Here is a 27,680-nt window from a genome sequence, read left to right as displayed (position 1 = left end):
CCATGACAACTGCACCTTGGTATTGTATAAGCACCTGGGAAAACATTGCCCTAGTGCAAGAAAGATACATTTTGGATGCGTTTTTTCACCAGGGCAAAGTTTGCCCTAGTGGTAATACCATTCCGTATTAGCACTAGGGCAAACTTTGCCCTGTTGCAAAATGCCCTAAAAAATCTATCTCTTTTGCCCAAGAGCAATATTTTCCCTGATGCTTACACCATGCCAAATTGCACTTGTCATAGTGCAATAGTTTTCTAATATGTCCCAGTGTTTTAAAAAATAGGGCAAACTTTGCCCCAGTGCTAATACTGTGCAACTTTGTACTTGCACCGGTGCAAAATTTCTGTAATCTGGCCCCATACCTATTGAATCTTTTCATGTGTTACCCTACAGAAATGTCTGTACATTGCAAGGCTGTTTACGCATTTAGTTTTAAACAATAGGTGAGCTAATGTCTTAACATTTGTATCAGGGAAACACCCTGCCAGTAACACACTTTGTTCTTTCAGGCTCCCATGTTACACTCAGTTACTCATGCTGATTGCTGGGAAATGTTTATGCCCTTCCAATGAGACAGTGCACCGCTGCTCCGATTTCATGTGATTTGACACTTATTATGTGTGTGTCTGCTGGTGGTGAACTGTGCACAGAGCAGGTACCAGGTACTAGATACATTTCTATTGCCACTGTAAGAACACAACCATGCTGCGATATTAAGCATTTAACAAGGATTACAAAATGAAAATGTAAAGTACATATTATCATGATGAATTTAATGTATTCATAAGGTGAAATATTCATATATAGCAGGTGATGCCAGTAGCAGTCTGCTTTTCGTCTAGAAATGCTTCAACCATCCATTTATCCTTTATAAGTGTCCAGATTTCTTGATGGTTATTGTGTCTGCTGACAGTGGTAGTGTGCGTCATCACATTTCTTATGGACAATTAACAATAGTTACTGCCTGCATACCAAGTAAGCAAATTGGCTCCAACTAGAACAACATGCTAGTGCTTGCGTTACTTTTATCACTCTTTTATTTATTACATTTACTTGATTACATTTGAGAAAATATAACTTTTACTATAAATTAAATGGCGTGTTTGGGTACCATTGATATGTACATTTAGTTTTAGTCAGCCTTGTAATTGTTGCATATTCTTTTTTTAAAAAACAACTGAGATTGACACAAAGAACCCAAGAGGTCTGAAATGATGAGTGTAGGAAATATTTGCTCATGCATCGGGTAACATCTAATCCTATTATTGTTACCATTCTATTTTTTTACAGATCCCTGCAGAGCGGTGTGGACAAAGTAAAAGAAAGAAGCAACTATGTCTTTCCTCAAAAATGTATTTATACCTTTTAATTTTGCAATAATCATTTGTGAATTGTTGGTCAGTGGTGTATAAGGGAACCTGAATATAGATGTTCTAATATCTAACTTCGCGTGGGCAGCATGTCAGTGTCCAGTTATTGATAGTGAGAATTTGGTTCCATGTGTTAATATCGGCAAAAATATCGGCATACAAAAATATTGCCATATTTTTGTGGCGATATTAAGGCATGGAAAATGTGGGGGACACCCCCGCAACCCCAGCATTATTTTTAAAGGAGCGAGGGACACCCTCGCAATCCCCGCTCCCAAAAAACACCAAAATTATCCCACTCAAAAATATAACCTATGTCTGAATCAGACGACCATATATACGCCAAATTTTTTGGTGGGGATAATATGTAGTGATACCGAGAATTTGTATGACGAGTGGCGTGAGCATGAATACATCCAGCTCAGTTTGTACACAGAGGACTGGCGGGGCCTGAGCACCTGCATTTTATGGGAACTTGCTGAACTCTGTGTAACCTGCAAAACATTGCTCCCTAATAAAGTACCATGACAACAATATCTTGAGAATTTTTGCCGGGAACCTATTGCCCATTGCCGGACTCAATAGGTCTGCATTTGCCTCAATAGACCCATGATGCAGTGCTGCAAAGGAATCCACCCTAGGATCTGTGCTATGAGAAATATGTCTAGTAGCATATGCTTCATGGTTAAAGTCAAGTTCCACCAAATTACAATGTTACACGTGACATATTTGTTTATGGTATTATAAACATTCCATCATAATATTGAAGAAAATTGACTGAATAAAAGGTGATACATTTGTAGAGGTGCTTTTGATGGGTGCCACACTCCCGATGTCAAGGTTTTGACTGGGACACAAAAAAGTAGCAATGGGATTTACGATTCCGTTCCCATTTGCCCTCAGCCTTCAAAAGCAACTTGGTTTAATGCCAGCATGAGATTTGAATGCTTATGTAAAACCAATGATTCTCTATGGGATCAGCCTTCTTTTTGCAAAAAGCAGGCAAATTCTGTAGGAAATCATTGTAAACGCTGCCAGTCATGCATACATGGCCGGCGGCATTTCCTCTATTTGCACTGCACAGTTCAAAAGATAGTTGTAAAGAGACTTCAAAGGTGTAAAGAGACTTCCACCCTCTCTTTACACTTCTCCATTGCACTCTGCAATGCTAATGATCAAAATTGCCGGGACAGGACCCGTGTGCACGCAAGTGCAAATGTAAGCACAGAGCAAAATCAGTTCCAAAAATCTAGTCTGCTACCCACATTTTGCACAGAAAATTCATATGTGCCAGCAAGACCTGCACCTTCGAGAGCAACATCTTTTATAATTTCCTGCCTCCCCAATAAGCCAAGCAAAACCTCTGCTTAGTCTATAGGAAGGCTAGAACACAATTCAACGGAATCAAATGAAAACCTCAGACATGTAAGGCATACTAACGTGCCTGCCATTTTCCCAGTGCCAATGAAACCTCCAAATCCTTAGCCATCTGCATAAAGACATTCAACAACACACCAATCTTCTTCCTCCCTAAACTGGTCCTCCAGGTACAGCTGCTCCTGAAACTGCACCCGTAGCAGCTAAAACTCCTCTGGATGTACCAGCAATGATTAGAAAGCTGTATTAGCCTCACACCTTGCCATTTTCTTCTCCTTTACCACATCTGTGCACCGTGGCCACTGCATGGCATGTACTGGAATACACCCCCACACACCTCTGTTGTGATCTAGTAAATCGCTCTCAGTGATTTACTAGAACGTACAGTGTCACAGTGGCTACTCTTAAAATGTGGTCTAATACAAATGTCATTTTTAAAGGATGGGAAGAAATGAGCTCTGGTTCAGGCACTGCATTCGTCCAGCCCTGGGTGGCAGAGACTTGAATGACACGGCAGTGAAGCGGGAGACCCATGGACATGTGTGCTGATGGTGCCAGTCTAGTGGTGCCACCTACAGTAAAAGAAATGCCTATCTCTAACCCCACCGCAGACCAAAAACTCATCTTCTCTCATTCTGGCCTGCAATACCTCATCATACTGCACCCAGCCCATGCCTCTGAAACGCACCTATGTGTTGAAAAAGTATCATTGACCTTTCCAAAAAGCACTCATAACATACATTAGCATTTATTAACAATGCAGATGTCCAGTTCTACATTTTAACAGCAGCTTTAGCCTTAGTCAAGTCCTCTTTTACAGTTGTCTCCACTGAACTTTTTCCTATGTCCCTTCCTTTCCCCTATTGCCCCATCTTAGGCAAGGTCATCTCTAGATCAGTCCACCTCTTTATTATTCTTTATTTGTATACGATTCTTGAAGAATCTTTACAACAATAAAATAAATAATTTCATATTAACACATTTTAAAATCAATGTGTACAATTTCTTCACAACTTTACCTTAAAATGTCAACATAAACTTATTGACATAATAACATTTAAAATGTAAATTTTAATTTTAATTTGAAATTTTAAAATTTTAAAATGTATAGCACTCTAACAATCTTCATCATCAATTTATAGTTTTGTATATGTGAGAGCGCATATATAAAATACAATAACTCATATTTCACAAAAATTATACTAACAACTATGCTGCTGCTCCATTCTTACTATATATACTAAACAGCTGGAGTACCCTATCATCGTATTAAAAATGATTTTATCTATCAGCATTCGACTAGCAATTTGATGCCAAAGCCAATATAGGCTAATATGAAGACTTTCTGAACCAGAATTCAGGCAGCATATCCAGAGTCACTTTTTATAGTATGATAGTTGTATACATATCTGACAAATATGGACATGTACATATCACCCAAAAGTTTACATTCTGTGAAAAAGTGTTTAGGAGAGACTCAACCGCACCTGGAATATTATACATTCGACACACCATTTGGGCCCAAGGGATCTTCTGTTGTACTCCCACAAAGACCAAAAGAGGTAGTTGGTTAATTCTGAGTCTTAGAATAAGATTACGCACTGCGGGTGAGGAGCACTGGCGTAAGTCGGTCTGTGGACACAAATATCTATGTACGACCCTTGAGAAATATTCATATGATTATAATAATGATAGTCGGTCATACTTCCTAGCCTAGTCCCATTTGGCCACTCTTTTTCAAAGGAGATATTTACATTTTTCATGTTTGGTCCCCCACTCAAAACAAATATCCTGCTGTTATACTTGCATACTCCATGATCAGATTTGCCAGTTTACGGCCCTTGTTTGTTTTTGCCTCTACAATATATTTATAGTTCAGGTTCTGACTCTTGTCAAGGCCCAAATACGCTCTTGTTGACATAGGTCAGGTTGCCCAAACTCGTAGAGATCAATGGCCGGTTCATCTTTTTGGCTGAAACTAACATAATTTTAGTTTTGGACATATTAATAGTCAGTTCATTTTTAACTGCAAATTCAACCGGTGTTTGAAGCATGTTTTTTATACCACTGGCCTTATGATTAAAGTGACAAGTTCGTCCGCATATACCAATGCTGGTATTATCACCCTATTGATTCTTAGGCAGCAGCCTGTGTGATCTTCTCAAAAGTGTCGGGTAGGTCGCCCATATAGAGATTGTATAATAGGGGAGCCTATTTAGCCTTCGTGGGGCAGTAGTCGCACCCGCATCATTTAGTCTTACCCGACCAGTTGTGTCTTCGTGTAATTTTTTCACTATATCCAACAGCCATCGTGGACAATCCCAGCCCGATAGTTTTGCCCAAAGTTTATTACGGCTGACCCAATCAAAGGCTGCCTGAAAATCAACAAAAAAAATATATAATATTGGGGCTCCCTTATTATCCGCTGCATGTATTAATGTATCCAAAGCCAGCAGATTGCGTGAGGTGGAACACCCTGAGCGAAATCCTGTTTGTGTAAAATGCAGCAACTTTCTTTATTCTGCCCATATTTGCAAGTGATTCAACACCCTAATCGCGAATATTTTTCCATTTACATCCAGGAGGGATAACAATCTATAATTCGATGGGGACAATCGCTCGCCCTTTTTATAAAGAGGTAGGAGGATCGATTGTCGCCAAGAATCGGGGATACTTTGCTCTGTGTAGACTTTAACAAATAATATACAAAGAAGTTTAGTCCATCCCACTGTATCTTGTTTTACTACTACACTTGCAAGGCCATTTGGACTGGGGGCTCTGGCGTTATTAAGATTTCCCCACTTATTTCATTTGTAAAGTAAATTTGAGGTGCCAATAATGCGTTTGGCATTCATCCCTCACTAAATTCTCCTCCCTCCCTGATCTATTGCCTAAGAAGCGTAACCAGTCATTTTCCTGGATAGGATTAAGTGACTGTCTTGTTCTGTTCTCTTTGGCACAAGACAAAATCTGCTGTATTGAACTGCTTTTTTTACTGCGCAAAGCGCAGATCATGTCTTGCCAATATCTTTTCGTCACAGGTGCCTGTCGTAACTTTAGCCACTATCTATAGTCAGTTTTTATTTTCAAGACCTGTGACCTCGCATCCTTAGGATGTATCCCCCCTCCTCTAAGCCTTCTTAATTTACTTCTCCTTAAATGTTTAGCATCTCGAATAGCTATTTCAAATTTATTTACGTGTCTCTCAATTAGTGCCAGGTTATCTCACTTGTCAGATCTTGCTGTTATCGCGAGCCCCTTTAACCAAGTCTCTATTTCGTCACAATTGCCCATGGGCAACCAGTCCATATCTCTAGTTATTGCATTTCTGAATATGTGGTTAGCTTTGTTAATATTATTGGCTGTTCAACGGATGCAATTTCCTGCATGGTTGGCAAAGGGCCCACTGCAGCATTTAATCTCTGGCGTTCTCACTGGCTTTCTAGGCTCAAGGACATATGGCATGAAAACTGTAAAGGTGTGGTTCAATATTTAATTAGCTTGCACTCAACATGCATGCATTATTTCCAAAATAATAATCTAATGTAGCTCTGCTCTTACTCGAGCTCCACCTCTTTCACATGGGTTTGGTACCGACGTCTTATCTATATCTGGGCATCCACCACCAGATATTGTGCCCACCACCCTTTTCCTCTGCAGCCTACCCATGCTCCATTCCCACCTTAAGTGTCATCACTCTGAGTAACCCTCCAAAAGTATTACCAACTACCCACACCCTCACCTTTTGGCAGTCTACAACCATCTGCAATCAACCTTCTCTTTTGGCCTACTGTCAAGTGCTTTGGGACAGAGGTGCTCTTGCCCTCAGGTCCATTGGTTCTATCCCATGAGCTAGAGCAAATGAACTTGATTGGTGTGGGCTTCAGCTGTGGGAGACAATAGCTCCGTGACCTTCATTAGAGTTCTTACAGAAAGGGCTTATCCGCCACTGCTTCATATATATCATGTGTTCCCATAGCCAGCCACCATGGCCAAGTGTCCTCTGCTTAAATGACCTGAAACTCTCTGATCTTTACCTCCTTGATTGCCCTCTGTGTCCAGTCTCTTTGAGCGCTCAACCTCAGTATTACCTTCATGCATTTCAGACAACAAAATTACTTCTGGCATACCCTCTTACTTATTTATTTTATTTGTTTATTTTAATTCTTGTAATGCGCCACATGCCGGTGGGCCTCAGGGGCCACTTTGGCACCCTCCCCATCAGTATTCCCTGTGTTCACCTGCCGGTGAATCCCTATGCCTCCACTTGGCAGTCTTCCACCTCATACCACCATAAAGGCAGTCCCACAACCACTTGAGTCTCCAGACCATCAAGGTGGGGTTGCTCTCATTCTGTCCTTTCTTCATCTAACCACCCTGAGGTCATCCCATGCCCCTGAACCTGGTACCCTGTAATATAATACAAAATATACTCTGCGCTGTCCTCTTGAGGCATGACTATATCCATGTCCAGTGTTCCCCAACCATCCATTGGGCCCCCGTTTCTACCCTTCATGCTCCACAATGGGATGCAATAACTAATTACTCCTCTCGCTCTGCCCAGTGACATCACGGCCCACCATCCCGGTTTCTTCCAGTATCTTGTGAGGATATCCATGTTCCTGAATGTTCAAATATACCTATCACATCTTCTTTTCCTGCCAATCTCTAGTCCCATGCTGGCGCGTACTGCCCTAGAAGCCAAGTGGACTTGACAGAGGGTACAACTCATTAGTATACTTTTGAAAGGTTTATTTTGGACTTTACAAAACATACTGGAGATAGTTGTCTGATGCTTAAATAGCCCTCTTGAAATGTGTGCCCAGCCTCATGGGAAAGGAGGGTCATTATTTGCATAGAAAGCTCAGTCACAAAGTGTTTTGTCACTCACAAACGGTTTAATGAAATCTCAGACTGTGAATCAGTCAATCGATCGATCTTAACCTGGGCAGCAAGGAATGCTGTTTCCTTATCGTACATTACAGGAGTGGAGAATACTGGAGTGGATTGCCTCAGCAAGCAGTTTCCATTATCACAGAAGTTAATCCACAAGCCTGCTGACTTTCCTAGTGATTTGCCAGAGGTGTGGGTACTCGAGCCTCTAGACACATTCAGGATGAATGCTCTTCATCCATGCTATTTCTCTAGAACTCTACCATCTCAGGATTGGGGGACAGAGGCTCTCTCAATCCTTTGCCTCTTGGACTTCTCTATTTCTTCCAGAGAGTAAAGAGAGGGAAGGGAAATCTATATGTGTGGTATTGCCAATGTGAAAGAGGAGATCATTATCCCCCTGCAACTTCAGAGATCCACCAGGATATTGACCCGTCACATTCCCCTCTTGAGACACCCTGTCTCACTTGCCTTGAACTCTCAAAACACTATCTGCTGACTAAGCGGCTAAAAGGAGTCCCCTGTTTTGACTAGGGAGGTCTGCAATTCAGGGTTTCAGGAACCCAGCCACCCTGAATGCTTAGGTCAAGCACATGGGGTGTGAAGCACACTTTGGCTCTACTACCCTGCCCCCAGCTCCTATCCTGAAGTTCCTCAAGGAAGGTTTCTTGATGGGGTTGGTGGTCTCCTTTCTTAGGAATCACTTAGCCCCCATCATGACACTTACAGAATCTTGTGTTGATAGAGCCACCAGACATATGTATGCCACTCACCTGCTTAGGGGTTATAGTTCACTAGATTTCCCACAAGTGCACTCTACCCTATGCGGTACCCACCATTCATTCTTAATAGCTTGAGTGCCACTCCATCTGATGCCATTGAGGATATTCCCTATAGCTGGTTTCTTATAGAACGGTTTCCTTCTGGCAATCACTTCTGCCTGTTGGCTAATGTTGTGTCCCACTTGGGAATTGAGACCTAAGATGAAGTGTCACTACCCCTAAAGGAAGACATTGCCCTGCCCACTATGAATCATCCTGTGCCTTGGTGACAGGAGGCACTGTGAGCACACTGATTGCTGTGAGAAAGGTTACAAAATATGTCAAGCAGGCAGCGGGTGTTCCATTTTTGCGATTCCTTTTGGTGGCCTCTGGTCCTGGGAATTTGGACTCAAGATCAACTACATCCACAGTGGGAAGATGGGTCTAAATGACTGCCTCCTGACTCATGGGATTGCTCCCTTTCCTCTACCTATGTGTACTCCAAGAATAACTAGAGGTGGCTTCCTCATGAGCAGACTTAGAAGGGGTCCCCTACATCTGATATTTGCCAGGCGGCCACATGGGTTTCTTCAAGTGCATATCTATATATGTATTACACGGCCTGCGGTTACTCAACTCATAGGAAGAGCACTTTTTGCACAGCTTATAACTTTGGTGCTGTTTGACGAATCCTCACCAAACATTTGCAAAAAAAAAGTATATGGTCACCTCTGAATGATTATACAAAGTTTGGGGCGGTTTTGTCAACTCAGGGCAAAGTTATAGGGGGGATCCCAAAACTTTTGAAATCCTCATAGATATAATGGAAAAAAAATATGCTCATGCCAACAGACCAACCCGCTGGACGGATTTGCACAAAACATGCGTGAAACATGCATGAGGAGTGGCCGCTTGGACCCCGAAAGCTTGCTTTTGCATATTTGGTGTGAAACCGCCCAGTCGTTTTTTTAAAAATAGCCAAAAAGTAGGTCGAAATAAAATTGTGATTTCTGGGACAAGTTTGTGAACTCACTTCCTGATTCGCTGTCCGAGGAAACTTCTGAACCAATCCGAGAGCTGGATTTGTGGACTGCATCTGTAGTCTGTCAACATTGCTGTAAAAACACATTAAAAATATATTAAAAAACACAGGGCCTCATTACACGGATGGCGGTGAACCATGGCGCTATTAGCACCATGGTTCATGCCGGTAGAATACCGGCACCGCCTTGGTGGAAAGGGGAATTACCGCCCTATTCCAAGGTTGGCGGGGCGGTAATTCCCCCTTCCACCATTGCCCTTCCCCATTCCCATTTTTGCCCCATAGGGCTCTATGGGAATGGGGAAGGCGCTAATTACGGTACTGCAAATTGCGGTACCGTAATTAGCTCCCTGGTCCCTTTGCGGGTTGGTTTTTAACGCCTGCAAAAAGCAGGCATTAAATTCCCCAACCCGCAAAGGGACCTCATAGTAAGGCGATAAGGATTTACCGGTACCGGTAAAATACCGGTACTGGTAAACCCTTACCGCCATCGGTGTAATGAGGCCCACAATATTACACTTTTCAAAATAATTAAACAATCTATGGTGGGGTGAGGGATGATCAGGATGGGATATGGCTATAAAAAGCCCAAAATCGGGTGTTCGTGGACAGTGATTGTCTCAGGAGGATAGCTCATCGGTAACGTGCTCCCCTTGGAAGCAAGACGACACGAGCAACACAGGTTTGATCCCCGGGTCCACGCTTAGAAACCTCTGGGTCTTAAGCACGTTATAAATAACCCATCATATCATATCATGTTCGCAAACATCTCGGATGTTCGGGGACATTCATGCATAGTTCTGCATTATAAGGTTGGTGAAAAACAGTTTTTGGATGGCTTATAACTTTGGCACCACTCAATGAAACTGCATGAGATGTAAGCATCTTTTAAGACATGGCCCTGAATGGTTCTGCCGAGTCTGGTGCTGTTTCGTCAAGAGGGGGAAAAATTAGAGACAGTCCCAAAATATTTGAAAGGCTTATTCATTTGGTGCCGTTTGATGAATCTGCAAAGATTTTGGACCCAAAGTTTAATGCTTTTGCAAAGTTTGTTTGGTGAGATTTTGTGAGGATGGGGCAAAATTAGAGGGCGGGACTCAATGCTTTTAGATGGTTTATGACTTTGGTGTCGGTGTCAGTTGACAAATCTGCACAAACGTTTGCAAAAAGATTATAGACCCAACCTTGAATGTGTGTATAAATTTGCATGTATTTTTCCAAGTGGGGCTACGTTATATGACTATTCTTTGTATGTACATTTTGACAAGGACCCAAAAGCATGGTTTCGCAAGTGTGTCTGTGTTTTATTTTTTTTAAAGTGTCATAATGCAGGTACAAAAAATTGTGATATTCCTTTAGTTAATGGGCACTGGGCCTGGCCCTCGGCAAGGAGAAATGTCTACTCTGATTTGCTTGTGGCGGAATGTGGCATGGCCAAAGCCCATGCAAAATGGATTGTGGATACTGGCCATGGCTGCAAGCCGTGAGCACTGGCCATTGGTCACATAATGATGGTATATTGTACACTGAACTAGGATGCAGGGTAGGTGCAGTGGATAACAAGGGTGGATTGGTGGGGCTGGGGTCCTGGTCGAGCCTCATGCTCTAGGCAATCCAACCATGACGTGCATCCCCAACATGCGCTGCTGATAACGACACACATCAGTATGCATTGCAAAAATATGTTTGTTAAAGGATGTTTATAGTTCTTTCACATATGTTAAAATAGTAATTATTAATAATTTCTATACAGTGATATAACATCATGAAAAATGTTCACTCATAAAAACCTATGAAATTCACTAAAACCTTAATTAAAAGGAGATTATGGTTAAGATGCACTTAAAAAACCTATGAAGTTCAGTGAAAAAACGTTGTTAAAGGTATGTTATGGTTAAGTTGCACTAAAAAAATAAATATCAAATTCAGTGGGAAACCTTTGTGAAAGGGACGTTATGGTTAAGTTTTAGTAGGACCTGGCCACTGACAATGACACATGGAAGGCCAGAGTATTGCTGGTGAAGGGTCAGGTATTTGATCCCAATGAAAAGGAGGAATTTTGCTCTTGGACATTAAGGTGGGGGTCAGAAGGGTGTAGGTGCAGTCAGAGACAGGAGCTACGTGGGTGGGCAGGAACCCCCACATGGTCTGCATAGCCCTCTTTGCCCACATCCAAATAGACTTCACCTCTGGTCCTCAATTGTACATGACTGTAGAGAGAATGCTCACTCCAACTCCTACGTGAAATCTGCTGGCACCTCCAACATACCCTTATTCTTTAGGTGGTTCTGGCACTCTGAGATGCAGGGGCACACTAGCGCCAATGCACTCGCACTCCTGACTGAAGCTCAGTGGACGCATGCATCTGCTACAGAGGTATGTGTTTAACCTCGTGTCACAGCTTAATTTCCTGAAAAGTCCACTCAGTCCTTTATCCTTCCAAGGTTCATTAATTAAGAACAATTGACATGGGTAACAGTGAACATGAGATAGTTGTGTACACCACCAAAAATAGCCCAAAGGGGTCAATGTGAATTCTGCAAATTATGGTGCACCCTGCTCTGATTGGCACAGTGCAAAATCCCATATACACTGTGTAAATTAGAGCATGGTGCACAATATGCAGTAACGTAAATTGTTGCCATGCTTGATGTTTTGGGATGTTTTACAAACTCCTTGACTTTAAATAGGAATGACTATTTTATGTATTTTTAGTTGACAGGAACCAGTTCAGACACCATCCCTGCTGGAGAGTAAGTACTGCTTTTTCCTTTCTGATTGATTCATCTTCAATCTTTGAAGTGCACAGCAGCAGCCATCTTTGTGTTCCTCACTCATCTCCCTCTCTTTGCCTCTCTTCTGCAGTCCTTTAGTGCGGGTGTCCACTGATATTGCCGATGGTGAGAGGAAATCCATTCTAGAGCGCAAGAAAGTTGCTGCCAAATGGGCTCAGAGTCAAGGCATTAACATTAAACCGGTATGTGGGGCTTGACCCCGTTTACATTCTGAGGCATTGCTACTGATGTTGTACTTTCTGGTGGTGGAACAGGGCAGGTCTTTGCCAGAGGTGAACTGGTGCACCATGAATGAGTGCTTTCACTCTAAAGAGAGTTTTTGTTATTTGTGCTTGGGTGAGGGTCATAGTGATGCAGCGTTAAGCCAATTCTTCAACATGATTGGGTAGCTTTCTATCCTTACATGTTTAGTTCCTACCATTGACCCAGAGGGAATCATGTTTGAGACTATATGCCTAAAGCCAGTCTGTGTGTCAGCCCATATCCTAGCAAGTCCCCTCCCTGGTCTAACCTAAAGCCAGTCTGTGTGTCAGCCCATATCCTACCAAGTCCCCTCCCTGGTCTAACCTAAAGCCAGTCTGTGTGTCAGCCCATATCCTACCAAGTCCCCTCCCTGGTCTAACCTAAAGCCAGTCTGTGTGTCAGCCCATATCCTACCAAGTCCCCTCCCTGGTCTAACCTAAAGCCAGTCTGTGTGTCAGCCCATATCCTAGCAAGTCCCCTCCCTGGTCTAACCTAAAGCCAGTCTGTGTGTCAGCCCATATCCTACCAAGTCCCATCCCTGGTCTAACCTAAAGCCGGTCTGTGTGTCAGCCCATATCCTAGCAAGTCCCCTCCCTGGTCTAACCTAAAGCCGGTCTGTGTGTCAGCCCATATCCTACCAAGTCCCCTCCCTGGTCTAACCTAAAGCCGGTCTGTGTGTCAGCCCATATCCTAGCAAGTCCCCTCCCTGGTCTAACCTAAAGCCGGTCTGTGTGTCAGCCCATATCCTACCAAGTCCCATCCCTGGTCTAACCTAAAGCCAGTCTGTGTGTCAGCCCATATCCTACCAAGTCCCATCCCTGGTCTAACCTAAAGCCAGTCTGTGTGTCAGCCCATATCCTACCAAGTCCCCTCCCTGGTCTAACCTAAAGCCAGTCTGTGTGTCAGCCCATATCCTAGCAAGTCCCCTCCCTGGTCTAACCTAAAGCCAGTCTGTGTGTCAGCCCATATCCTACCAAGTCCCATCCCTGGTCTAACCTAAAGCCAGTCTGTGTGTCAGCCCATATCCTAGCAAGTCCCCTCCCTGGTCTAACCTAAAGCCAGTCTGTGTGTCAGCCCATATCCTACCAAGTCCCATCCCTGGTCTAACCTAAAGCCAGTCTGTGTGTCAGCCCATATCCTACCAAGTCCCCTCCCTGGTCTAACCTAAAGCCAGTCTGTGTGTCAGCCCATATCCTACCAAGTCCCATCCCTGGTCTAACCTAAAGCCAGTCTGTGTGTCAGCCCATATCTTAGCAAGTCCCCTCCCTGGTCTAACCTAAAGCCAGTCTGTGTGTCAGCCCATATCCTACCAAGTCCCCTCCCTGGTCTAACCTAAAGCCAGTCTGTGTGTCAGCCTATATCCTAGCAAGTCCCCTCCCTGGTCTAACCTAAAGCCAGTCTGTGTGTCAGCCCATATCCTACCAAGTCCCCTCCCTGGTCTAACCTAAAGTCAGTATCTGTGTCAGACAATAAACCATAAAGTCCCCTGCCCTAAACTACCTCTCAGGAAAGACTAGATCAGCTAGAGATGTAGTAACCTACATCTTGGCCCTGGTGTCCCAGAATGTCTGAGGATAAGGATGCACCTGTGAAAGTGTGTTTGGTCTGTATACTCTCATTGTCCTCCCACCTGAGACAATATAAACCTTAAAATGAGTATTTTTCCTGTAAGCTATCCAAAGATGTTTCTCGATGGGGATCTTGTGGCTGTGAAGACAACTAACTGATTTTACTCAAGGTTAGGCCATGCTCTCATTAGAAGGCAGGGTCCGGATCAGACGTTGGTGTAAGGAGTTGTGAGGCCTATAACAATGTGCGGGCCTCATTCAGGGGCATTCTGCAGGGCCTTGTGTTTATACTTCACGTTGAATGGTTACTTTTGTAGTAGTGTACAGTGAGTGTTTGTACCTTAATATTCTTACTGCCACTCTTTGTAGAGTTTACTTTTTGTTAGATAAACAATAACTATTTATTTAAAATGTTTGTTTTTTATATGTAATTTCAGTGTTTTTTGTGTGTTTTGTGTGGCGTATGGTTTATAGTGTATGTGTCTATGTCGTATAGGTGTATGTAATATGAATGTTTGCCGCATGAGTGTATCAGTTTATGAATGTATGGGGCATGAGCCTTATGATCTACATTTCATGCATGTACACAATTTACATCTCACAGACCACTTATATGCATTGAAAAGGTATATCAAGATTACTCCTGATTTTGAGTTGAGTTTTCTATGCTTAATAGTGTACATGTAAGTCATGCACATATCATACATGCACATGTCCAGTTGTTGTACATGATGTTCATTCATTTAGCGCTTGTCTTCTAGCTCTTCAATATGGTACCATCTTGGTGGCATACATGTGTTTATTATAAGGGTGTGTGCTGTAAGATTGTGTGTCATAGGAGCACGGGAGTTTTTGTGTCATAAGAGTGTTCAGTGTAAGGCATATGAGTGTTTGGTGTGTACATGTCTGGCATGTGCATTGTATGAAATGCATATGTCTTATATGCCTCTTATATGTATGACAGTGTGAGTTTTTATACGTTTTGGAAGGCATATAAAAGGCGTATAAATGTTGTACTGTTCATTTATGTTCATTTTATGTACCCTTTAGGTTTCATATACATATGAAAAATTAATTCAAACTAAGTCCTGACGTTGCTATTAGTTTTCATACATATATTAGTGTGTCATTAGAGTGTGTGTCACAAGAGCATGTATCGTCAGTATGTGTGTGTCATAACACCATGGGCCTCATTACGAGGTAGGAGATAGCCATGGTGCTATTAGCACCATGGCTACCCCCTTAAGCCATTCCAGGTCCGGGTTCCCGAAATAGGGACTTACCGGGTCATTCCAACCTTGGAGGACCCGGTAAATCCCCATTCCCGGAACCATTCCCCATTCCCATTCGAGCCCCCATAGGGCTCAATGGGAATGGGGATGGAGCTAATAATGGTACCGCAATTTGCGGTACCGTTATTAGCTCTGAAGTCCCTTAACGGGTCCCCTCCATAACGCCTGGTAAAACCAGGCGTTAAGGAAGGGACCTGCTAAGGGACCTCAGAATAGGGTGATAAGGGATTACCGGCACTGGTGTCCTTACCGGTGCCGGTAATCCCTTACCACCTACCTCGTTATGAGACCCATGTGTTTCAAGAGGGTGTGTGAAAAGAGCATGTGGTGTAAAAGTGAGTAGTTTAAGACTGTGTGTGTTTAAGGTGTGTGTGTGTGTCAAAAAAGCATGTGTTATACAAGTGTTGTAGGGGGTCTGTGTTGTGTGCTTCATGTGTGTGTGTGTGTCATAACAAGGGGCCTCATTACGAGGTGGGCGGTAAGGGATTACCGGTACCGGTAAGGGCACCGGTACCGGTAATCCCTTACTGCCCTATTACGAGTTCCCTTTGCGGGTCCTCCCTTAACGCCTGGTTTTACGGTACCGTTATTAGCCCCTTCCCCATTCCCATTGAGCCCTATGAATGGCGGTAATAGCTCCATTCACCAGGGCGGAGTCGGTAAGGATTTCGAGACAGCCATGGCGCTAATAGTGCCATGGTTATCTCCAAACTCCGAATGAGGCCCAATGTGTGTCGTAAGAGTTTGTGCCATAAGAGCATGTGCCTCATTACGAGCATGGAGGTAATGAAAATAGGAAGGCGGAATGGCATTACCGGCATCGTTAACGGGTCTGGGCCATTATGACCCGACAACCCGCCAATACCGCCACCGCCCGTACCGTACCCCTTCATACCGGCATGCGCGTGTACACGCGAACCTTCGCGGAGGAAATACCGGGATGCCGGTAAGAGGAGGACATCACAATTTACGCGGGCATGCACTTACCGGAATCCCGAAGGCGGTAATTAGGGCCTGCACAACGGCGGCTATACAGGCATCGCGAACCAGCCGTAAATAACAGTGAAGGCAACTGCAACAGGTGCACACAATCACCACAGGTGGAGTCAATGGAGCCTGTCCCAGTATAAAAGGAGCACACTCACACACCACACCCCTTCCCACACCAAAATGATACCACTAGCTGTTGCAATCATGGGGCTGGACGACATGCCTGTACTGCTACAACTACAGCAACAACAGCAACTACAACAACAACTACAGCCACAACAACAGGCAGCACAGAGGAGACACAGGAGGAGAAGGAGGGTGAGACAGGCCCAGTAAAACCACCAGTGCAGCCAGTAGTACCTCATAGGCAGCCACCAATCCCTCGCATCAGACCCAGTCCATTCAATTTAACCCCTGAGCAGATCCACACCCTGTACTGGTTGGACCGGGACACCATCACCACCATTGTGGACATGATACATGACGACATCGTCAGCCTCATTGAAATACGCACTGCCACCCCACCGCTACTAAAGGTGGTGTCTGTGCTCCACTTCCTGGCCACAGGCACCTATCAGCACACAGTGGGCACTGGCAGGCATGCCCAATTTCGTCGGTGCCCTCGACTGCACCCATGTCGAATTGGTAGTCTCTCACGCCATAGAGGCGGTGTAACGCAATCGCAAGCAATACCACTCCATCAATGTGCAGATGGTATGTGACTCCAGCAAGATCATCACATATTGTTGTGCCCGATATCCCGGATCGACACATGATGCCATGGTGCTGCGTAACTCCATGCTACCCCGTCACATGGAGCGACATGCTGGACGACGTGCCTGGCTGCTTGGTGAGTTGCCTGACTGGCCCATGGCAGTGCATCGGGGTTGTGATGTGGGGGGATGCATACTCCACCTGCGTAGGAATGGGGGGAGATGCATACTCCACCTGGGTGGGAATGTGGGGGGGTGCATACTCCACCTGGGTGGGAATGGACGGTGAGTGGACAATGCACTCAGAGCTAAACACTTCTGACCTGAACCTCCCAACCCAAACATGACACATCACTGCCACACATTCGACCAATGCTGTACATCAATGACAATATGCAAGACACACAACCAGGCCAACATGGGTATGTCAAGTGATGCATGAATAAACAGAATTACAACTGTGCCAACGTCGCTAGTGTGATTAGGCACAGAGTAGCATGCACTGCAATTATGGGAGGCAAGACATTGTTCCGCATCCACAATACATCCGCATCAGCATGCAAGTGAACACCCTGATTGATCTGTACAACACTATCCAGACTAGCAGACCATATAACAGTACACAATGCATCCAAATAATCTGTGTGCATACGTACAGGGACATGTGCATGTCAACACCAAATAGCTGCTGCCATGGCCGTGAATCCTAAAGGTGGCATCTCAGAATGACACACACAGACCTCTTTGTACTCCCATGCAGGTGATGGAGGCTATCCCTTGAAGCTGTGGCTACTTACCCCTGTGTGGAACCCGCGGAACAGGCACGAAGAGGAGTACAATCGACTTCATACCCGTACCCGTGTCGTGATTGAGCTGACCTTTGTCTGCTGCCTAAGCAGGTCTGGTGGAGCACTCCTTTATGGGCCTTAGAATGTGGCAAAGATCACCATGGCCTGTGTCATGCTGCACAACATGTGCATCCGGAGAAATGTACCACTGCCACCTGATATTGACATGCATGCACTGGGTGAGGATGATGATGGAGGAGAAGCAGCACCCCTGCCAGTACGTGATGCACAAGATGGCCGTGCTGTACACCAATCACTGATTGACGAATACTTCTGAACCACAGGGACATTGATGGATATGAGTCAGTGCTACACTGAGCACTGGGTCCATGTGGACATGCACACAAGGTATGTGGGGAGTTGGGCACTGTCATGAATAAAATGATTACACACGAAATGAACAATGTCCGGGCATTAAATGATGTTTCACACAACGGGTGTATTAATGAAAACTACAGAAAAGTGCCTCACCTTTCCACCACTCACACACCCTCTCCCCCCAATACACCCAAACTCCCCATACCCCCCAATGAACTCCCCATACCCCAATGACCTCCTCATACCCCCAATGAACACCCCCGTAATCCCCTATACACCACCAACACCACCTCCCCCCCACTCCCATTGTTATCCCACACTATTTGTGTGCTTTCTTTGTGTCCGGGGGCAGCATTTCGGTCTGCCTCGCACTCCACTTTGTCAGTCGCACAGGGCTGGAGGGTGCGGAGGATGCGGGTGTGGAGAATGGGGTGGATGCCGTAGGGATTGGCACAGCTGGCGTAGGTTGGTGTTGCTGCATGTGTTCTAGCATGCCGGTCAGGACCTGCGTGACTGTCACGGATCATTACAGCACAGGCATTGATTGCGGCAGTGTTCCCAGCAATGGCCTGACGGATCTCCCGCCATGTCTCCTCCCTGTCAGCCACATATTGGCGCACAATGTTAATCATGGTGTCCTGCCTTGCCGCCATCCTTGACAGCCGTGCCTCCAAGTCAGTGGGAGTGTTAAGCGGCTTCACTTCAACACTACAGCTAAGTCAATGCCTAGTCTGGGATGCTGAGGAAAACCCTTATTGATGTATTTTTATATCCAGTTCAGTACTCTGGATGACAACCCTTGTATAACACCCCCCTCTTAGAATCCCCCTGACTCCACTGAGCCAAGAAGTAGGTTTGTTTTGCAAATTAAAACGTTTATTTGAAAATTTAAACAATATATATATATATATATATATATATATATATATATATATATATATCACACTTCTATAAATAAATTAATAATGGATATTACACTTGTGAATATGAGCAGTAGTCAGCAAGAGGTAACTTATGAATAGGAACAGAAGAATAAGGTGGGAAAGAATGCTTTATATGGTTCAAGGAAACGCAATGATGAATGAAATGCAGTACAGAAAATAACTTGATATGGCTTCAACAAAAGACAATGGCCCTCATTACGACCCTGGCGGAGAACCATGGTGCAATTTGCACCATGGTCCATGGCGCTAAGCTGCCAACTCCGCCATGGTGGTTGGCGGACTTACCGCCCCATTCCGACCTTGGCGGGGCGGTAAGTCCCCAATCCCCATTTACCCTTCCCCATTCCCATTTTTGCCCCATAGGGTATAATGGGAGTGGGGAAGGCGTTAATTACGCCACCGTAAATTACGGTGGCGTAATTAACAACAAGTCCCGTAGCGCCATGGATTTTTCCGCCTGGAAAAAGCAGGCGAAAAAAGCACCATGGCGCTACGGGAACTCGTAGTCAGGCGGAAAGGTACGCCATGCTTTACGCCGGCGTAAAGCCCTTTCCGCCAGGGTCGTAATGAGGGCCAATGTAATCACTTTTCCTTGACAATTCACTCCCCCCCCCCTGTGCAATGTAAGAAATGGAAGGAGAGCACACCGTCTTCAAGAATCCCAACAAAATACAATACAGAATTCAGTTCCCCCCCCAGCAGGCTTAGACAACAGGGATGCTTTTTAAAACACAGGCCCAAAATGCTTTTAAATGTGATGGCAATGGATGGGAAAAGGTGCTAACTGATTTTAATTCCCTCTAGAGATTCAGGGTGAGTGAGAGATGCTTGTTGGTATTAGTTCAGGCTCACTTTAGCAATGCTCTATGAGTTATTACCAGGTTGCAAACGGAGTTTAACAATGGATCTGCTATTTTGACAAGTGGAGAAATTGAGCCAAATCGCAAATCGCGGTAAATTTCGCGAGTGCGTAAATTGTGATTGCGGAAAAAGTATAGGGAGTAGAAAGTCGGTAGGGCAACACAAGATGAAACACCCGGTAGGCTTGTTGGAAAGCTTAGATTCTAAGCTTTCAGAGGAAAGTTAAATTTCGTTCCTAGCCCAAACGGTTCAAGAGATACGGACGATTTAATAAAGGTAGATTTTCGGATTTAAAGTAAAACTCAAAATGACAGGTGACAGTTTGCAGCTTTAGAATGACAGATGACAGCTCGCAGCTTTAGAATGACAGATGACAGGATTACTAGGAGGTAGTTCTACTTAGGTTAAAATAGTTTGGATTAGATTATTTTAACTAAGAGATTGGTGGTTCTGCACAGTTCTGCTTGGTACTCACAATATAAATTTGAAATAGGCCTCGTCACGGATCTGGTGAACACATCCAGCGGTGGTTCTCTCTGCTCGGCGGGTCAATCAGGCACCGGTTCTGCTCACAGCGATCCAGATCTCTGGTTCTGCTCACAGCGGTCTGGGTCTGGTCTGCGGTTCCGGCAAAAGTTCTTGGCACAGAATTCAAACAGCTCGCCCGGCTGTGGAATAGTTTGCAGATGATTTTAAGGATGCTGAGGCCTGCTGAGAAGAGTTCTCAGTTTGTGGGTTTAGGCCCTTGCTTTACGTTCTGAAGTAAAGTTCTGGTCTTTGGAGATTGATGGATGTGCAGTCTGGAGTCTCCCGGCAGAGCGTCCCGCAGAAAATGGAATTGAATCTCTCTACCTGTCCCAGCAGTCTCTTTTTATGTGTTTTGAAAATGGGTGTGTGCCTGGGCCTAGCTAAGCCTGCCCCTCTCTACTTGTCATTGGCCCAATTCTCCCCTCTCCCATGATTGGCGGAAGGAAATGGATTGTCATCATGATGAGGTCTGTTTATGGGTAAGAGGATCCTCCCCTGGTCACTTTGCTCACAAATCTATATTTGATTCAAATACATATTTCCCAGATACACAATTTGTTGAAATTACATGTACACATTATATATTCCTTATGGTCCATGCTTGTCCGTCTCTGATCTTCCTGGGGGCTTGCATTCAAAAATGACAACATTTTGCACTTTTTGGCTGGTTTACCAATATCGGACATTTACCAAAATTTACACACATGTGCGCAAGGAGTAAGGACATTAATTGATGAAGTGTCAGATTTTTAACGTGCAGACATTTGGAGTAAGACCCTATTTTCCGCTAGTAACCCCCCAGCATACAACACAGGGTCCTAACACCTCTTAAAACGTGCACAGAAAAATCACAAGAATAATGATATTACTTATATAATTTTGACCATTCCGCACTATGAGTTATCTATCTTTTTAACTTATGCCCTGGTCAAAAAGGGGTGTGGCTTCCCACATCACATGGTGGAAGAACTGGTGTATCCACTTCCCCCAAGCTCAGCTGGCTCTCACAGGCACTTCTCCTCCCACTTCTCCCAAGAGGAAGCCACTTTACGGCCCCCCCAATATAACATTTGCCTGAGTCCATTGTTCAGTTTCCTGCAGTCCCCAGGTAATTCAATCAGAGAGGTGTCAACTCCTTTTGGTGGGGAAGCAGGATGCAGCTAGGCCTGGGAAGAGTGGCTGAGCAGGTTTCTCCTGTCGGGGGTAGTTGTCAGGCAGAATTCAGCTAAATGTCACTTTAGTTCCCAGTTTAAATCAAACTTACAATTTTTACCTATACATTAAATAATTACTTCCTTCAAGTAATTTCAGAATATAGTTTTACATTGTATCCACCTCTTAGCAAGTCTTTCCTTGGTCTGGTTTGGGTTCCTCTGTTCAGTTTTACAAAAAAAGTCTGGTGGTTTTAAAACGCCGGCTTTCTGATAGTGGTGAGTACCGGTATTGCAACCATTTTTGGGATTAAGAAAATGAATTCCCCAGTTCTGAGTTGCTTTTTGGCAATCAGCATTGCCATTCCCAATGGTTGCAGGCTACTGTGTGTGTAGCCCAAGGGTGGTTTTAGGCAGTGCCCTCCTGTGCTCACAACATAGGCAAAAATGGGTGGCAGCCTATTCTTCATGTTTTCCCTGTGCACTCTTTGGGGAGTTCTGGCCATCATGATGTTTTCCATGCCAGTACTGCACAGTTTTATGGTAGGGCTTGGATGCATGGGTAAAAACATCCCACAGGATCAACAGAGGTTGATGGTGCTGCGGCAGGGCATGCCATTGCAGGGCTGGCCTCTGGGGTGGTACTGAGTTTGGGGCTGTGCAGCAGAACTGCAGAATCCAACATGGGGCTGGAGAGTGAGGCCTGAGTGTCGTGTTGGAGGGTATACCTTCTTGGTCCACGTACTCCTCTGCTCCTATGTCAAATTCACTGAGTGGGGCTGTGGCTGCTGCCTCACCCACTGAACTTTTTGCAGCGGAATGGGTGCCACTGGCCTCCCCTTCTACTGTTGTTGGGAGCTCTGTGGTTGCAGTCTCATCTGCTGCTGTGGGGCCCTCATGTGCCGGCATGGCCTGTGCACTCGCCCTGCTTGTACTGTGGGCCGCAATGCTGCCCCGGAGGTGGTTTTGCCAGTGCCAGGTGGTTTGGCCCGGGACGTGGATGGCCTTGTGGCTGGGTCTTGACTGTCATCTTCTACATCAGTGCCTGGGGGGGAAGAAGAGATGCAGGGCATCAGTGATGGTGTTACATGCAAGATGCATGAGATGGTGCTGTGGAGTTTTTCATTTCTCATGCATTGATATCTTACAGGTGTGTCACACAGGGTAGTTTGAAGGGGGGGGCGTTTGGCATATGCCGTGATGTCTCAATTTGGCAATGATGCATGCCAGGGGGTATGCCGTTATATTGGGGGTTGTGTGATGTATGACATGGGAATGGTCCCTGTTTGTTTGCTGTATGTTGGTAATGGGATTCGCACTCAGCATGCATTTCAGTGTGGCAGGGTTTGGGCCGCCATCTGGACATGGATATGTTAATGTGTGTGTGATGGGCCATGAATTGCCTTGCCTAGGCTCTATTCCACATTACTTGTGCGGTGCCCGGTCAAATGGTCGACAGGACAATTGGTCGACACAATTTGGTCGACAGGACAAATGGTCGAATTTTTTTTATTTATACATATATTTTTTAGGTTTTCGTTTAGGGAAAAAAAGGGTTTTTTAGCAAAAAAAAGGGGGTTGGGGAGGACCCCCCCAACAAAAGAAAAATGTGAAAAAACACACACAAAAAAATTCGACCAGTTGACCTGTCGACCTTTTGGTGTCGACCAATTGTCCCGTGGACCATTTATTTTTGACCAAATGACCTAGAACCCACTTGTGCTACATCATGGTTTGCCCTACTGGGGTTTGCAGGGTCACTCACCTCCATCTCCAGATGTTGCGGCACTCGTCTCCATCTCCCCAAAGCCCTCTATCAACTCCATCTGTATGGTTGTGCTGCATGTCTCCTCCCAGCGCATGAGTTTGACCGGGGAGTGGGCATCCCCGCCTGTGGCCATGGCCTCCCGATGATTGCTGGCCAGGATGTTGTGGACCCTGAGGCGGAGGTCGTCCCACCTTTTTTTGCAGTCTTTGACTGTGCGTGCAGTGGTGCCAACTGCAGACACATTGCATATGCTACCTCCTCCCATATCTCCATCTTCCTATGCTGCACCTTCCTTTTGAGGATATGGGTGAAGACCTCATCGGCAAGGGCAGCAAGGGTATCTGCCAACACATTCAATTCCTCATCTGAGAAGTGCACTCGTAATCAGCCGCTATTAGTGGCGTCAAACGAGCACGGACCCGCGACTTCCTCCATGCCGGCAATGGGGCCCGTTTTTAGCAGGATTCTCATAATGAGGCCCCATGTGTCATAAATCTGTGTGTGTGTGTTCAAAGGGTGTGTCTCATAAGGGTTTGTGCCATAGAGGCATGTGTCTTAAGAGCATTGGTTTTAAGAGTGTGTGTCGTAACTGTGGGGGGGGGGTGTGTGTGTGTGTGTGTGTGTGTGTGTGTGTGTGTGTGTGTGTGTGTGTGTGTGTGTGTGCGCGCGTCGAAAAACCATACGTCAAAAGTGATATATAGATACATCTTAAAATGTGAATATATTGACATTGTTAAGAGTGATATTCAATGGTTTCTGTTAATACATCAATTATTGGTATGCTCTAGGTGTAAGCCAAATATCTTGAAAATCGAAACAGTCGATTTTGAGATATTTGAGCCAAATGTTTTTCTTCCCTATGAGAAAGGCCTATGTTAAAAGTTTTCCAAAATGCAATCAAACAACATTTTTTTTAAAATATGAAGATGTCCATGAAAAATGTAGATGTCTTCCATGTAGGGTACACTGTCCTGTAATTATAAAATTAATCACACCCTTAACTAGATGTTATTTGGATGCCATTTTTACATGTTTAGTAGTTCTACGTTATTGTCTAGCTAGTAAATGATTTTTTGAAAACCTGTCATCATTCTTTCATGCTTGATGGGAACAGAGGGTTTGTCATACCTGATTCCATCATCAACAAATCGTGGTGTGGAGACAATCACGTGGTGTGGATCAGGAACTCAGTTCTAATAGAAATTGAAAAGAAACACTTTAAAATATACAGATTATATAACTTGTCCACATAAAAAAGCACAATTGTCTCCCCATGCCTCCACTGGGCTACAGACTAGAACCACAACCGATTCAGCACTGAGTTAGCAAGCAATTTCTCTAATCGTGTCTTAAATGAGTTTGGCCAAAAAGTGCTTAGGTCATTGATAGTGAATCTCACCCTCACTTCTTATCTCCTCATCAAATACACACATGACTCACAAGGTTTTGTCCTTATTGGCCATGCCTTTTCATTTGCATATACTTTGGTGCACCAAACTGCACAAAGAGAGACTGTGGCTATGGGATAGAGTAGCAGAAGTTGCTAGAAATATTTTGGGGCCCAGGAACTGAATGGGATTCAATTTGTCTCAAGAATTACCAGGGCTGGCCTCTATGGCACGCAGATAATCATTCTCTGCTAGTGGGTATAATATTTATTTTCATACACACACTTAGAGGGAGAGAGAGATAGTGAGAGAGTGCTAGATCAGTATAAATCGTGCAGGGTGGTTAAAAACACGATCTAGTCAAACTCCATTGTGAAATAACACTTAGAGCATGTATGTAGTTTTCAAGCCAGGGTCAGGGGCAGACATGGGGCAACATGGGGTTTAACGGCCTGCCAGCCCGAGGTTTGGTAGGCCCGAGTGAAGCTTTGTGAAATGGAATCACTTGTTTTTATCAAATCATACACAAGCAGTCAGATTGAGCAACTTCCTTTGCAATTAGGAAATCAGCCCTTTCTCCTCTTCTTTTTTTAAAGTTTCTTGAACAACTTTATTTAAGTCGGTTGCAACATGGGGTACCATTACAAGCATCAAAAATAAGCCATTTGAAACGAGTCACAGAATGCCAAAACACCCCAGAGTCTGCCTCCCCGCCCCGCCTCGCCACCTCTGTCCTATCCCAGTGCCAGGAATCAAGGGCTACCGCGTTTCCAAGAATAATCTCGGTAGATGTAGTATGCCTGTCAAAGCTGGAAACTCTGCATAAAAGTCCAGGAGCGGGGTCAGGTCTACAAAAACTGATGTAGTCTACCCTCTTTGGCAGCCATGATTTTCTCTGCCACCAGAATGTCCCAGAGTTTTATCCACCAAATGGCAAGCACAGGGCATTCAGGCGCTTCCAGGCCCAAGCGATAGTGATCTTTGCTGCAAGGAGGAGATGGGTAATCAGTTTAGCAGTTCTCCCGGATCTCAGGTATATCCCGGGAACGGGCAGCCCTAGCAGGAGTAACTCGGGTTGCAGAGGGTGTCTAATGTGAGTGATGTCTATGACATAGTCTAGGATCTTCACCCAGAAGGTACAAATTAGGGGGCAGTCCCACCACATATGAAAGTACGAGCCTCGTGCTCCACATTTCCACCAACATGACGGGTTCAGGGTGCCCTGCATCTGGTTTAGCCAAGCTGGAGAAGATACCACTGAAGCGTCAGCTTAAGGGCGCATTCCTTCTTTGTCACACAAGTGGAGGAGGAGTGGCCCCTCCCTACAATATCCAGCCATTCCTGGTTGTTCAGCGTGTAGGACCCGTTAAGGGACCATGGAGCTAATAACGGGCCCGCAAATTGTGGGCCCGTTATTAGCTCCTTCCCCATTCCCATTGAGCCCTATGGGGGCTGGAATGGGAATGGGGAATGGTTTTCTGAATGGGGACTTACCGGGTCCTCCAAGGTTGGAATGATCCGGTAAATCCCCATTCAGTGAACCCAGATACGGGTTTTGGAGGCAGCCATGGTGCTATTTGCACCATGGCTACCTCCAAACTCGTAATGACCCCCACAATCTTTAAGGTCTTTTCTGGGCTTTGACAAAAAGATGGTGGAACAGGATTGCAAATGGTGTAATGGCCCCAGATTGTTGGAAGGAATTCAACAGCGCCATTAGTGGAGATAATAATTGGGCCCGAAAGATTTTATAAAATTTGGTCATATACCCGTCTGGGCCAGGGGCCTTAGACTTCAAAGATTTATTGACTGCATCTACTTCCTCTAGGGTGATTGGGGCTTCTAAGGCTTCCCTTTCGGATCCTGGAAGGTGTAGTAAGGAGTCCTACTGTAAATATTGCGTCTGCTCGTCCAAGAGTCAGGAGGAGCTGTCATGTCGTCGGACAGGTGGGCAGTGGCTAATTGAAGCTTAGAGTCTTCCTCAAATTGTACTCCCCCGCGGGCACCCACAGGCCCGCTATGAAGTTGCATTGTCTGATCTTGTCCAATTTTCTAACTAAGAATCTGTTCGCCTTGTTTCATGTGACAAAGTATCCCTGTTTCGTAGTCAACAGAGATTGAGTTATTTCTTCTGCACACAGGGCTTCCAGTTTATCACGGGGCAGCTTAAGGGAGCAGTGACTTTAAGCGGACCACTCCTTTTTGTGTCTACCTTCTGCTTCCACTATATCTCTCTCTAGGTGAGCCCATTTGTCCTTTTTACCTTTCTGGTAAACTGCTGTGTGGGCAATGAGTTCACCCCTTATAACCGCCTTCATTGCATCCCAGGTGATTGCCTCTGACGTGAGGTTGGCAGGGTTCTCCAAAATAATTGTGAATAGTTTTTGCTATAGAGTCCCCTAGTGACATGTCATTCAGGAGTGGGTCAGATAAATGCCACTCAGGTGGTGCGGGGGGCACTGTGTCACAGATGCGGGTCGTCAACCGGACAGGGGCATGGTCTGATGGTAGGATACTAGGCTCAATCTTGACCTCATCGGCAAATGGAGGAGGACGGGGGTAGCCAGGAGGAGGTCAATGCGGCAGGAGGTGCAATGGAGATGGCAGGAAAAAGAAAAGTCCTTATCGTTGAGGTGCAGCACACCTCCATGTGTCAACGACTCCCATGGTTCTAAAGAAGTGGAGCAGGCCCAGGGCTATATTAAAGTCCCTTGAAGTAAACCATGTGTATCGGCCCCCTCGGTCCTACATAGAGTCCAGTTCTGTGAATGGTGTTCTTCGAGAGATGAGAATAGCCGTCTCATCCTTTTTTTGATATGCTGGAGGCATG

At 45.0% G+C, this 27,680-nt stretch overlaps 1 protein-coding gene across 2 annotated transcripts in view; it reads left to right on the top strand.

The window, feature by feature from the left end:
* Positions 1-27,680, top strand: part of LOC138527316 (cytosolic phospholipase A2 gamma-like) — a 442,073-nt gene that overhangs the window by 56,687 nt on the left and 357,706 nt on the right. For both annotated transcript variants that reach the window (XM_069638380.1, XM_069638375.1), the window contains 3 exons: positions 1,291-1,352; positions 12,159-12,196; positions 12,309-12,420. In XM_069638380.1, the coding sequence (XP_069494481.1) occupies positions 1,335-1,352; positions 12,159-12,196; positions 12,309-12,420 (168 nt within the window). In that variant the 5' untranslated portion in view covers positions 1,291-1,334. The remainder of the gene's footprint in view (positions 1-1,290; positions 1,353-12,158; positions 12,197-12,308; positions 12,421-27,680) is intronic.

This window comes from Ambystoma mexicanum, chromosome 1q (assembly GCF_040938575.1).
Source record: "Ambystoma mexicanum isolate Mex_15411 chromosome 1q, UKY_AmexF1_1, whole genome shotgun sequence".
In the NCBI taxonomy this organism is placed as follows: domain Eukaryota; kingdom Metazoa; phylum Chordata; class Amphibia; order Caudata; family Ambystomatidae; genus Ambystoma; species Ambystoma mexicanum.
Note: the sequence above shows the minus strand (reverse complement) of the source record. Positions and strands in the feature narration are given on the sequence as shown.